The 14,989-nt window shown below is 41.1% G+C and overlaps 1 protein-coding gene across 18 annotated transcripts in view; it reads left to right on the top strand.

Annotated features, from left to right (window-relative positions):
* Positions 1–14,989, top strand: part of PTPRK (protein tyrosine phosphatase receptor type K) — a 482,195-nt gene that overhangs the window by 238,145 nt on the left and 229,061 nt on the right. For all 18 annotated transcript variants that reach the window (XM_048491075.1, XM_048490937.1, XM_048490928.1 and 15 more), the window contains exons 4-5: positions 4,442–4,523; positions 8,575–8,690. In XM_048491075.1, the coding sequence (XP_048347032.1) occupies positions 4,442–4,523; positions 8,575–8,690 (198 nt within the window). The remainder of the gene's footprint in view (positions 1–4,441; positions 4,524–8,574; positions 8,691–14,989) is intronic.

The raw sequence follows: 14,989 nt of genomic DNA on the forward strand, positions 1-14,989 counted from the left end.
TATGAGAGGTTCTTTAAGTGCTTTGATTATTTATTTTAAAATTTCTGTGCTGCCCATCCCAAAAGGGACTCAGGGCGGCGTGTGTTTCTGCATTGCAGTGGGTTGAGCTTAATGGCTCTTGGGTGTCTCTTCCAACTCTATGATTCTATGTTTCTGACTAATGAATTCGTAATGACTTTGGGTTCTAACAGGCTAGTGTCCTTTTACACAGTACACATATAGGCGTGACACTGTTAGCTACCCACTTCATATAAATCTCACTCCTGAGGTAATTTCAGCAGAACATTAATACACCAGACTGGAAATTCACCCATGTGTATAATTCCCAATGTAACTGGCTTAGGAACTCTTCTATACTCAGAACATTAATTCCTTTCCTTTAATTTTTGGTCACGTGTGTAAAGACTGAGTACTTTCCCACCTGCGGCCTTGCCAGTTTTCTTGTCTGAATATTTTCTGTTTCCAGTGCATACTGACACTCAGTATATTTTATGTCAGATCCATCTCCTCAGAGGAGATGTTTAACACACAGTTAAGGGACTTAATGTTAACTCGCAGGAATCCAAATCTAAAAGTCCCCCAAACTTTTCTCTCACAGAGGTACACCCTCCCTCTCTGAGTCAGCTGGTTTCTCTCCCAATTAGAAAGCAAGTCAGCTTACCCAATCAGGGTGCTTTCATGTTCCTAGGAAGTTTTTTTCTCCTTAGTCTGTTCTGATAGCAACTTGTTTCACTGACTGACTTGTACTTTTAATCCTTCATTTTACTGGGCAGTCCATCATGCAGATGCATAGAGGGGAAAAACGGCACCCAGGGCAAAATGGTGCCCCCCGCACCCCATGTACCTGAGCCAGCAGCCTGGCGGGGCCTAGCAGGGCAGGGCCAATGGGTGCCTGGGGGTGGCCTCCGCTGGGTGGGGCGGGGCCAAGGGGTGCTCAGCTGCAACCTCACTGGGCCTGGCGGGGCGGAGGGGCACCTGGCTTTGGCCTCCACCGGACCTGGTGGGGCAGGGCTGAGGAGCGCTCGGCTGCAACCTCAGTGGGGTGGGGCTGAGGGGTGCTTGACTACAACCTCCACCAGGTGGGGTGGGGCTGGGGGTGCCCTGTGGTGGCCCCACTAGTCTGTTCATTCAGCCTCCACTGGCTGAAGGAGTGGCCTGGCCAGGGCCCGGTCAAGGGGGTAGGAGGAAGGGTGTGAGGGGCAATTTTCCACCCTTTACATGACTGAATGCCTGCCTTGGCATTTAACACCATGATAGCTACGCCACTGCCGTCATGCATGTTTCTTCTAGAATTCATATTTCCCTTGCCAATTCAGTGCAAATCCTGTTAGACCATATAACCAATTACCAGTTATCTAGTCACCACAATTACACTTATTAGAAACTAGCACTAAAGCCCATTTTAAATTAAAATAAAATGGACCCAAAAAGGGGGGAGGGGTGACCCCCCCCCCTTTCCTTCTCCTCCCTTTTCTTTCCAGGCGAGCAGCCCATATTGTTTGGGGCGGGGGAGGCTCCTGGTGGGGGAAGGTGGGTGGGGATGGGATGGAACATTGTGAGTCCTGTACACCCATTGGCTGGGGGCTTGTTACCAGTCAGACATTCCATCCCTTAGGCAATTAGGAAACATTATATATAAGGTTTCCTAACTGTGCACATAAAACAGTCTCCTTCTATCAATCACATTCTATCAGTTCTGTTAGGATGTCATCCTGTTTACTGAGTGTATCTAAAAATATACACAAATTGTAATCTAGAAAAGCACACGGTCTCTTCCTGATACCATGCTAATATGTGAAGGCATGCAAAATAACAAGAGTGTTGAAGAAGTATGAGTTCTTCCTTTGACATTTTATGCTGAATCTGAGACACCCGGAAAACATGATGTCCCTTGTTGCCTTTTAATGAAATCTAACCAAGGTGCAGCTTTAAAGGGGCAAGTTTCTTAGACAAAAGCTAGATTTAAAAAAAGAATCAATATAATTTCACTGTAGGGAGCCTTGTTGGGGAGAATAAAGAACTCTGAAATACTGTGTCCCAAGAAAGCTTTATATATTATAATTGCTCCATAATGACCTGACCTGCATAAAATTTTTAACTGCATAAAATGAAATTCCTAACCAGTTAATCAATTAGTGCTATTTAGCATTAGCACATTCTTTTCCATTTTCTGAGATTAGTGAATCTCAGAACCATTTTCTTCTGTAATAGCAGTGCTTTTATATAAAGACCTGCCTTTCCAAAAAGTCTCACCATGAATCATCTTTACTTTCTAGTTCCTTTCAAATGCTTCTTTCCCCCATCTTTAAAAGCAAGAAGCCACATAGACAATCCTGTGTCATCACAGGATTAAAAACAAAATAAAGAGTTGCATTGACTGTTTGGGCAGAGTGCCTGAAATGATTGCAAAGTGCACTCTGATCTGGGGACCAGAGTGTTTGTCCTACTTCTCCCCACTTCTTCATATAACAAAAGTCCAGTGAAGTACATGCTGAAATATTTAAAAAGTAGTGCTGATTTGCACTTTACTATGTGAAGATATGTGTTTTGGTCAGTAAGAAGTGATTCTCATGATAGAAGATACATGTGTAGTTTTTCAAGCAAAGTAGTTGAGAGTAATTTTGTATTTCAAAGGCAAACTGTTCCTGTGACGTGCTTGCTTTCATTTAGAGGTATGCATACTGGGGTTGCCAGCTCAGGGTTAGGATGTTCCTGGAGATACCAGGGTTGGAGCCTGGGGATGGTGGACTTTGTGGGGGACAAGAAAGGGAGCTCGGTGGAATATAATGCCATAGAGTCCACACACCTAAGAATTCATTTTCTTTAGGGGAACTGATCCATTGTAATTCTAGGAAATCTCCAGGCTCTACATATTTATTTATTCAATTTATATATTTACAATGGGAAGTTTGCAAATTTTCATTTGTGCCAAGATGGATCTCATGTGAAGTTGCATGTATGACCTGTGTATGCCTTCAACTAAATGTATATAGGATGGGGATAGAGCTAGCCATAGCAATCTTGCTTTTTCCCATTCAAATTCATATTCTCCAGAATGTTATAGAAGAGAAAATTTAGAGTTTATAAGCGTGTATCTCCTTGTGTACTTTTTGTCTTAGCTGGGAAGTTCAGAAGGAAACTTCTGGAATCAAAAGTGACATGTTCTACTTTTTAGGACATTTCTGTGAAGGGCAACTACAATTTTTAGAATCTTTTCAAAACACAAATTAGGACAGGCAAAGTACATACAAAATAAATATATAGACCTATGAAAATTGAAGCAGAGAGGATAGACTTGAAATACTGATTTGTTATACTGTATAAACCTCTGTTCTCCAGAATGTTTTTAGTGGCTTAAGTGATTGTTTAATAACTTTCCAAATAAAAACAGTGCTAATTGGCCTGTTTGCACAGAACTATGAGTGAAATTTTCCAGTAGTGAGGAACCTAGGAATCATTCTACTTGTGAAGGTTCTGGTGTGCTGGTACACTGGTATGTGTATTGTGAAAAACAAGAATTGTCTGTGGGCTAGTACACTGGGAGCAAGCTAAGACCCAGTGGCACTAGCTACACTTCAGGGGCTCACCTTAAACTAGCCTTGTGCTCTGAAATAAATGATCTGGCAAGTGATAGTTTAGCACACGTGCTGGAGGTTACCTATCCCTTATGTCAGCCTTACAATCCAGTTCACACTTAGCTGTATTCATTAGTAGGAACAGATTATTCATTTGCTGTTGGGGTCCATAGCATGTAATTAATGTTTAGTGGTCTCCTTATTTGTTGAAATGATAGAAGGGTATATCAGCATATATTTCATAATCCTTGAGAGGTTTTTTAAAAATCTCTTGCTTAACAGAAACAGGTAAGGAAGAAACCCATAAGAAATTTAATCTTTCACTTCCAGCTTCACTATCAAGGTGGTGTTCATCTGAATTGCTGAGGCAGAAAATGCGGGGCTCATGTCACCCAAGCAATATCATGTCACACTGATAAATTGTTGCAAAGCAATAAAGAATCTTTTGGCATGTTAAAGACTAGCAGATTTATTGTGGCATCAGCTGTTGTAGACTACAGCCCTTCTCTCTTCATATGAAATATGAAGATATATCTTCAGGATAGGAACATGAAACACTAAAAAATTGTTGGTACTCTTTATCTAGAAGACACCAGCTCATTTGAGAATAATAGCGTCCCCCCAAACAGACAAACAAATATTCTTATATAATGGCCCCAAGAGCAGAGCACATGAAAAATAAAATGGCATTAATTAAGAGCTGATCTTTCCAGAAATAGAGAACTGTGGGCATTTTGAAATCCAGTAATGAAATCTAGCAGAAAGTTCAGTTTTCATGAAAGAATACAGTCTTTTATCTGCACACTGCACAGATGGGAATTCAGTTTCAGAGAGTCTTGTAAATATTTTTTCTTTCCTCTTGACAGGTAATATTTGAGGCTGAAGTCTCAGATGGGAGAAATGGCTACATTGCCATTGATGACATTCAGGTTTTGAGTTACCCTTGCGGTGAGTACTGATTAAGAATCACATTTTTCCCTGTCTTTTCACGTCTGGCTCGATATTGTCTGACTGCTGTTTTCATCATCAGGCTATTGATGCCTTTACTCCCCCATCTCCTGTTCCATTTACCTTTCTGTGGGTTTTTACATTGTGTTGCAAAAGGGAAATAGTGCTGATCAAGTTAAGCTTGGCTGTTTTTAAAGGAAATGTTACCTTAACTCATTGTCCTTTAAGTTCATAGACTTTTACTTCATAGTTAAACAGCGATCTCTACATCTTTACTGGCCATTGAGCATCTCATTGCTCAAGTTCAGAACATGTAACTTCAGAATCTACATTCTATAAGGAGTGTAGCTATACTGCAATTTAACCAACCTGTGAGTCAGGGCTTTTGACAACCATAGCCCATTTTTGGCACATGAGTTAAGAGAACTCCTCTGAGAGTTTGGCACCATCATCTGCATAAAAGCAATTGTGACAGTGCAGGCAAAAGATCAGCACTTGGAATTCTACTGCAGATACTTTCTAATCAAAAAGAAAAGGGGAGAACTATCTAAGACCTGAGAAGTCTGTACCAGTTTATGTTATTTAAGATGTTCAGAATGTAATCCATCCTCTGTTACACCCAGGTTTATAGTCTATCAGTTGTGTATTTTTATCTAAAGATAAGACTAGGTCATCAGAACTCTGCTTCCAATGCAGTTGCTGCCATTTACAATATATGGTCCTTCTCTTCAGGTTATCTGTGGCATCCACAGTATTTACAAACGTACTAGCAGTGGTAGTGGCCTACCTGTGAAGGCTGGAGTGAAAAATATACTTGTACCTTGACCTGGTTGATCAGATCCAATACTAAGCCAAAGCCCCAAGAAGATTTGCAAGTTAAAATAAGGACACTTGAGGCTTTGCACATAAAGATCAATGCAAAGAAATGCAACTTAGAACTCATGCAGAGGGTGTCATTCATAGCGGCCATGGTCAGTTCCATTCTAGCTAAAAGGAGTCCTGGCAGTCAGGCTAAACATACTCCATTGCTGTCAGATCTCGGGTCTGGAAATAATAGAAACTGTAGATTTGTTCTAAAGTCTTTACTTTGATACAAAAGGACAACATGAAGCAAAGACGAATCTGCCTATATTCCCCAAAGCTCCCCACCCCCCTTAGCCAAATGGCTCCTACGATTCCCATAACAAAGCACTACAAGCCTGGGAACATCTCACACTTCCCACATGATAAGATCAGGTCTTCCAGGGCTGCCAAGGCTGTCTGTGGAAGGGAGGAGGGAGCACTGGGCACCTGCAGAGTACAAAGCAAAACCATTCCCCTTTGCAGTGCCCGCCACCCATCAACTGACAGGCACAGGGCTAACAACTGCATTGAAATTTTGGTTTCAGCCAGCCATATTAATCCAAAAACTGCTAGAATTAATAATCTCCATGATGTCAGTGGCACCCAATGGAAGGCTATGCATGACTATCTAAAAGTTATGATTTGTCAGGATTTTCACACCTTTTGTCACCACCAATCAAAAAGGTTAGATATCTCAAGAAAGGTGGTATGCTCCATCCACTGGTGGACTGTAGTTGCCAGCTGTCTAATAGGGATTCCCTTCAGCTCCCTCTACTGGAAGTCATATGTATCATGAACACCCCCTATTGAAGTTGGGACATCCAGACTGAACAAGATTCAGTCAATAAGGTATGATCCATCCAAGAATTCAACAGTTTGTTAGCCCTGGATACCCAAGCGTTGGTCAAAAACATCCAAATACCCACAGACTATCTCACAACCATGTTTTTCCTAAACAACCAAAGTGGCACTTTTTCACTCATGCTGTGCCATCTTTCCACACTAATATGAGAATGGGCCATTCTCACCAGTACCCACATTCAGGCCATTCACGTAGCTGGGGCCAACAATCAGTAAACAAATTTATTCAGCCACACTCTCTTAGCACCTCACAAATGACGAATTAACTAGTATTCTATTGTTGAAGAGCAACATGACGTAATAAAGATTGCCAGTTATTTTGTTCTTAAGATGCATGGGACCTGAATTTCCTGGGCGATGCATTCCAGATCCAGTGGATGGGAGGCCTGCTATACTCATTTCCCTTCTGCCCTAATCTCCAGTGTCTATTACAAAATAAGGCAGGAGCCCACACTGGCCATCCTAATAGCCCCCTTTTAGCCAAGAAAACATGGTTTCTGGCACCAAATATAAAGAAAATTTGAAAAATTAGTTCCTGACTTCTAGACTTGTCACTCACCAAGTACATTATCCCCACCCCCACCCCCACCCCCAGGAATGCAACCTTCTTCTATAGGGCTCTTTCCTGCACCCAAACATTGGCAACCTGCATTTAGCAGCATGACTTATTCAATCATCAGCCATCAGTTCTTTGAACCCATAAAAGAGGTTGCTTTGAAGTAGAAAACCAGGCACCTGTCACCCTTATTCCACCAAAGAAAAGCATTTCTGCACATGGGCTAAGGATCCAAACTTAGCATTTATCATGTGTCTTACTGGAAGCTCTAAATCTGGTCCAGGGAGGACTCTTTTCTGCCTCTGTACACCTAGCTACTATAGTGTGGTATCCCATCTGTATTGGGAGGTGATCTTTGTTGGCCAGGGGAAATCCAATCTATTTAGGATTTAGGGTTACTAAATCCATTTGCCTGAGTTCAACTTCTGGTCCCTCAGTGACATCTGTCACTTGTGCTTTTAAAACTCCTGGCCAAACTATTTGAACCCATGGTCCCCTGCATCCTGTTCATTTTATTTATTTGATTTATGTACTGCTCCTCCCCTTTCCTGTGTCTTATTATCATGAAAACAGTATTTCTGATTGTCATCATGTCAGCTGGAAGGGTCAATGAACACCAACAAAACTCCCCAGAAAAGAGGACATCTATTTCATATCCTTCCTAGGCCCCAACATGGGCAAGAAACTGTTGGCTCAATTCATTTGCAAAGGGATACTCACCTGAACTGACTGGCCCCTGTAGCTTTATGCTCCCTCTACCCAAGTACAGTCTGCCTCAGTTTCATTTTGCTGTGGTTTCTTCATTGACTCTTTTCTCCAAGATTCCAATGTGGTCTTTGCCATGGACCTTTGCAAAGTATTACTCTATGGACAAAATGCAATGAGAGATGCAGGAGTGAGTAGAACAGCCCAGCCATCTCTATTCCACTGACAGCTCACATCTGCCTTCCTAAGTCAGTTCACTGCTGTCCCATGTGGGACTGCACAGGTATCATGGTGAAAACAGGGTTGCACTTACCTGTAACTTGTTTATTGAGTGATCAACTGTGCCGTTAGACATCCTTCCTTTTTGCCTTCTGTGAGCTGTGAATTAAGTCTGACAACTGTACCTCACTCTGGTGATGGCAAAGAGAAGTTGAGGGAAGGGTGCTCCACACCCTATTTACGACACTGGAAATGGTGGGACACAATATGGGGGAAAGGTATTGAATGCCCTCTGGCAGTTTTGCTCTTCAAAACCTCTCTGTTATAAACCTGAACATTCCCTTAATCTATTCCCAAGTCATTTCAATAATGTTTGAGTGCTATGTAGCATAACATGTCCCTCAGTTGCTCCCATTGCCTTTCTGATGTGCTTTCCTTGAGGCATTGTGGTAATATGAAATAGGTTTGTCAGTGGGTTGACTGTTATGGTATTTAGTGGTACATGCAATAATTACTGACAGGGCCTTCTAATTTATACTGGATAGTACTATATACAACTAATTAAATCTGACTATATTCATGCTGTGCCTTCTTTTGAATTAGCTGGAATGTAATGACAAGTCAGAGTGTTTAGATCTTTTTGTGTTTTATATCACTTATAAACAACTCTTTCAATTCATGTGACAAACTTTAGAACTGTTTGCATGGAAAGAAAAAAGATTCAGATGGGTTGAAACAATGGTTTTCTTTTGTGTAAAATTAGTTTTAACGTAAAAGTTAGTTTTGCAGTAACGTATATCTTGTGGGTGAAATATTTGGGATTTGGCTGTGAGCATTTCTTGTAACATTTCTCCCTCTCCCACACAGATAAATCTCCTCATTTCTTGAGGCTTGGGGATGTGGAGGTCAATGCAGGCCAGAATGCTACATTTCAGTGCATTGCTACAGGGAGGGATGCTGTGAATAACAAGTTATGGCTGCAGGTAAGGCTCACTTGTTCTGGTTTGTGGATATATATCTTGTAAAAGCAAAATATCCTGCTGCTTCTCTGTTTATCATGGCAAAACATCTTGCTAAAATAATAATAATAATAATAATAATAATAAAAATAAATTAATAAATAATAATAATAATAATAATAATAATAATAATCTGTATTATGCCTCTGCTTGTAGTCCATCTGCGTGCAAGAAGATCGTGCAGACGGACTACAAGCAGAGGCATAATACTGTTGCTCAGATGATTCACTGGAACTTGTGCCACAACTACCATCTGCCTGTGACAAAGAACTGGTGGAATCACAAACCTGAAAAGGTCACTGAAAATGAACACGTAAAACTACTCTGGGACTTCCGAATTCAGACTGACAAAGTTTTGGAACACAATACTCCTGACCTCACGATTGTGGAAAAAAAGAAAGTGTGGATAGTTGATGTTGCAATTCCTGGTGACAGCAGGATTGATGAGAAGCAACTGGAAAAACTTACACGATACGAGGATTTAAGGATTGAACTACAAAGACTCTGGCACAAACCAGTAAAGGTGGTCCCAGTGGTGATCGGCACACTGGATGCAGTGCCTAAAGATCTTGAACGGCACTTAAAAACAATTGGCGCTGACAAAATCACCATATGTCAGCTGCAAAAGGCCACCCTGCTTGGTTCTGCACGCATTATTCGTCGATACATCACACAGTCCTAGATGCTTGGGAAGTGTCCGACGTGTGATGTAATACAAAATCCAGCATATTGATCTTGTTTGCTGTGTATAACTGTTTTGTATCAATATAATAATAATAATAATAATAATAATAATAATAATAATAATAATAATAATAATAATAATAATAATTATTATTATTATTATTATTATTATTTTCAACTAAGATATGGCATTCCAGAAAACAAAAACTTAATGTGCTAACTCCTTCAGAAATCTATTAATCTACCTTTCTTACCTCAGCAGTGATAGAACAAAAGTGGGGACCTGCATCCTGCTGCTGCTGTTAGGTGGGAGTGGGAAGGAAGGACTTAAACTGGAGGCAACAGTTGAAGGAGCCATATCTCCCACTTTATCAGCTCAGTAAAAGAAAACTAGGCCCTGCCTAGTTGTTGTTCCTCCCAGTGCCTTTCTACAAACAAGTATGGGGGCAGTCACACATTTGCACATTTGTGCTATCATTATTCAGGAAGGAGACCTTCTGCCCCTTCGTAGTCCCGCATTTCACATTGCAAGGCCAAACAGTCCCACATTTCACATTGCAAGGCATTTTTCCAGAGAAAGTTTAATAAGTAAGAGAATGCACATGATCTGCTCAAGCAACTGGGACTTAGCAACTGAACAAGGAAGAGATGAAACATTATTCTGACTTTACACTAAGTACTTTCTCAAAGAAATTGAATTTTAGGATGTGTAAACTTTATTTGAAATTGCAGGAAATTAGAGTTTATCATTACCTTAGATCCCCAGGTTAGGACTCTCTGCTTTGAACCCTGCCTTGTGACAAGATAGAATCCCTAGGTGAAGGCTCTGTTCGTCTTGTCTTGTGTGCATCTGAAGAGCTTACCAAAATAGAAGAGATTTCTAAGGTCCAGAATTTTTTTAGCTTCTCCTTCTCTGCCCACTCCCACCCTTTGGGATTGCCTACCTGTCCCAAAGGAAGAATTTTCGTACTGTCACTGTAGTCATCCGTCTTTTACACCTCTTTGTGGGAGTTTGACAGCTACCATCTCCAATCCCAGATTTAAAGTTTTTATTGTACTTCAAAATCAAAATTGAAAACATACTTAAATACAGAAATTCATTAAATTATAACGTAGTTATTTCATATAGACTTCCAACTTCTTCAATATTGAATATTAAACCTTAAACTCTATACTTTCAGCACTTGGCCATTAAGCATCAAAACGAAATTGAATCTTTAGCATAATTATTAATAAACAGTCTCACTTTTGTCTGTTAGAACTTAATTTAACAATCCTTATCGTTCAAAACTACTACTCATCTTATTTTTTTTTCCTGTTGTATCTAGATAGTCTATCAAGGGTTTCCAATTGTCCATGAATTTAATTAAGTTATTTTCTTTTAGTAGCAAAGTTAACTTGGCCATCTCGGCCAACTCTAGTGCTTTCATCCACCATTCTTCAATTGAACCCCCTCCTTTTCCTCAGCTGTCATTCTGTAACAAGACTTTTGTCCAGGGACAGAGAGTGCTCACATTGGGGTGAATTCTTGGGCTGTCAGTTTTCCTACACAAAGTAAAGAAATGTTTGACTTTTAACCTAGATATATGTAAGAATTTACAGGAAATTCTGTTGGGTCAGACCAGTCATATTTCCTATTGTTGTGTCTAAATGTTCCAAAAAGACACGGGTACAGCCTCTGTTGTTGGCCCCCAGGAACAGGTAGTCAGAAGGGTATTACTTCTAATTGTGGAGTTTCAATTGTAGCACCATCAGTATTAACAATGATAGCCATATTCACTTTTTTTCTTTAAAAAGACACTTGCACTCATTACTATCACAACATGCTGTGGCTGTGAGTTCAAAAAGTTAATTGTGCACTGTGGAAAAAATGATCCTTTTATTTGCCTTAAATCTACTGCCTATCACTGTCATTGTCATTGCATAAAATCTCATATTACAAGTTTAGTAGAGATACCGACAAAGTCAGAAAATAATGGGCTGGATGTTTACCTGGCTCATAACACTTTGAATGGATTACCAGGCAAATCCCATTGGCCCTGCACTATAGTCCTGTATCATAAATTAAGAACATTATGAGTTAATGTGCCAGTTTTATGCCCTTGCAGTCTGTGTTTCTGGTGTTTTAAAAGATGGGTTTTGTGTGGTACTTACTTGTTGATTCCTAAAATTGACTTGAACTTTTTTTAAAAATTAGTATGTAATTTATAGAACAGTACCATGGCTCCTGAATCATTATTCAGACAATCACTGTGGCTGGGAATTTGATGTGATCCCCAAGGGCATGGTATGCAACATGTAAATGTGACCTTTCAGAAAACAAATTAGATTTGAAAACTTTCTAAAACGCCCTTTAGACTTCATAGATCCAAATAAAACTGTGTCCTTGCAAAGTAAGGAGCAGTAGCTGTCAGCTGTGTAATTCTTGATGAAAATTACAACTATGGTGCCATGTAATCCAGAGTCTTTGTTATTTCAGATTTCATGTAGTGGCATGGATTGCCAGGCACAGATGTCACTGTCTTCCCTGAAAGATTTACCAGGATATTACACAATGTGGTCTTATTTTTGTAGTGGGAAGGGAGTATTATGCTGAAACCGTTTTTGTGCCAGTATTTTAAGGGCCTGAGGAGGAAATGTAGGATCTGGGAGTTTATCCTCAAGTTGGAGTGATTAACATAGAACATCTCTCTTCCCCTGACTTTTGAAAGCAATTGCAAGTGTGTCCGGGGTGGGGTGGGGAGGGGGTATGCCTAATTCCCCCAAATTCTTAATGCTGCCCTTCAAGATCTATGGATTGCCTTCGTTGAGAAAGGAGCCCTATGAAGCAGAATGGTAAGCTGCAGTACTGTAGTCAAAACTCTGAGTTTGATCCCGATGGAAGTTGATTTCAGGTAGCTGGCTCAAAGTTGACTTAGGCTCATTCCGCACATGCAGAATAATGCACTTTCAAACTGCTTTCAGTGCTCTTTGAAGCTGTGCGGAATGGCAAAATCTACTTGCAAACAGTTGTGAGAGTGGTTTGAAAACGCATTATTCTGTGTGTGCGGAAGGGGCCTTAGACTTCTATCCTTCCATGGTAGATAAAATGAGAACCCAGCCTGCTGGGGATAAAGTATAGATGACTTGGAAAAGCAATTAAAATCACTCCATATATATAGTTTACTGCCTAGTAAATGTTGTGATATCACCCCAATAATGACCTGGTGCTTGCACAGGAAACTACCTTTACCTTTGGTAGTAGCCGTAGTGAGAAAATGTTATCTTTAAGTTATAAAACCCTGAAAGCTAAAAAACAAGTTTAGTGCCTAACATTATGGACTGGCTTCTAGAACTGGAAAAAAAAGTCAAGTCTTTCCATTTATAATATGTATATATGTTGGTTATATACCCTACTAGACATTTAATATAACTCAATTCAGGAATTATTTATTTATTTATTTCAATTATATTTGTACCCTGCGCTACCCCGAAGGGCTCAGGGCAGATCAGGGACGCTGCCTCCTCGATCCGGTGACTCAGCGACTTGGATCCGGACGGGCTGCCTATCCTCCATCCCGTCAACCCTCGTGCAACGCCAAGGGAGGAAGGGGGCGGGGCCCTGAGCCTGGCTGGGCTCGCCCAGCCCCAGCTGAACAGAATGAAGAGGATCAAGGAGGACGACAGCTGGGTCGTGGCAGGGAATTGAGAGGGGGAAAAGGATAGGGGGTGGGTGGGAAAGGAATCTCAGGGGCGTTGGCTGGGAGAAGAGGGTGGAAGGGAGAGCTGGAAAGAGGCAGGGAAAGGAGAGTGTTTGTGCAAAGAGGGAAGGGAGAGGAAGGGTCCTGCAGACTAGCCTTGCTGTGAAAGAAGCTGGGGAACCTGTACAGAGCCCTATCCCTGTGAGGGTACAACAGGGAAGGGGGAGTAATGGAGATCCTAAGAGGAGGACAGACCCCCGCTCAGTGAAGCAACTGGGCGAGGGGAGAAGACAGGATTTGGGGAAGGGTGCCTGAGCGTGTCCGAATCTAGGCACCCTGTGGGCGAGACTGTTCAGAACATCGTCTGAGGAGGACAACCCCCAGGTCAGGGAAGGTGGGACGGCACACTCGACTGAGGGGGACGGGCGGCCAGGGAAGATGCCACAAACAGTATCAGTGTAGCAATACACAGCTAATAGAATTGCATGAATACAGCTCAATATTGTTAACAGTGCACCAATATAGACTAAACAGTATAAACTTAATGATAATACATAATCAAAATCAACAAATAGCCAGGAACAGACTGAATAAACATTTCCAAACTAACTACCCTAAACTAGACTACCCTCTAGCTGCTGCAAGGAATGACCTTACTGAATTACTTAATGCCTACACTACATTTACTAACATAAGAAGGAGACTACAGTCCCTAACTAAGAACACTAACTAATTCACTAACAATACCTAATATCCTGTACTGATAATAGCAGCTACACTTAAGGAGGGACAACAAAATGGCGATGTAAAAGTTCAGCACAGGAGGGCCAGCCCCTCCTCTGATAACTCCGCTGCCAACCTTGTCATTTTATCCGTTGTTAACCGTCTATTGGGGGTCACCACTAGCGCAGTGTCCCAGAAGCACTTGGTCTGATCCAGCTGGCTTGTTCTTATGTTCTTATGTCAGATGCCAAATTACCAGGGATTACTACTATCATAAATATTTCAAAAAGAGAGCATGTTTAAAAACTTGAGAAGAGATGGGGGGAAACTCTCGTAAAAAAAAAAATAGAGCAAGAGTGCCAAAGTGAACACAGTTCCCCCCCCCACCCACCAAAAAAACCTGTCTGATAGTCATAGATGTTTTTAAAGTTCTAAAATAAAATCTAACAATTTATATAAAGCAGTAAACATGAACAATTGGAATAAAGGAATTAAGTGATTGAGGAAAAAATGCCTCATAAATATATTTATGTTTTAAAAATTGACCAAAAAGTAGTTAATTACAAGAGCAACAGCTAACTCAGCAGTCTTTTAAATGACTGAAAATAAATGCTTTTTTTTTCCTTATGTAGCCCAACATGAAGGCATGAGATATAACTGTAGATTAAACTGGGGGTTACATGATTAACAGCTGATCTGCAGCAGTGTAACCTATCTAACTGAGAGCCAGCATGGTATAGTGGTTAAGAGCGGTGGTCTCCAATCTGGAGAATTGGTCTTCATTCTTCTGTCCACCACATGACCGGCAGAGTCTTATCCTGCGAACTGGAATTATTTCCCTGTTCCTACACATGAAGCCTGCTGGATGGCCTTAGGCTAAGCCCATTACTTCAGAACTATGTCAGCCCCACCTACATCACAAGGTGTCAGTTGTGGGGAGAGGAAGGAAAGGAGTTTGAAAGGCTCTTTAAGACTCCTGACAGGAGAGGACAGAGTAGTATAAATCCAGACTCCTCTTCTTTGAATATACATTATCAGTGTACACCTCCTATAGCTGTAGTTGTAGAGATAGTTCTCCTGTGACTTTGTACCCGGCTCCGATTGAACCAAGTTAGCTCCATGCCTTTCCCAGCTGTCCGTCAATCTACATACCAAGAGGTTTGTCGCCTAAACAGT

The sequence above is a fragment of the Sphaerodactylus townsendi genome, linkage group LG01 (assembly GCF_021028975.2).
Source record: "Sphaerodactylus townsendi isolate TG3544 linkage group LG01, MPM_Stown_v2.3, whole genome shotgun sequence".
NCBI classification, from domain to species: domain Eukaryota; kingdom Metazoa; phylum Chordata; class Lepidosauria; order Squamata; family Sphaerodactylidae; genus Sphaerodactylus; species Sphaerodactylus townsendi.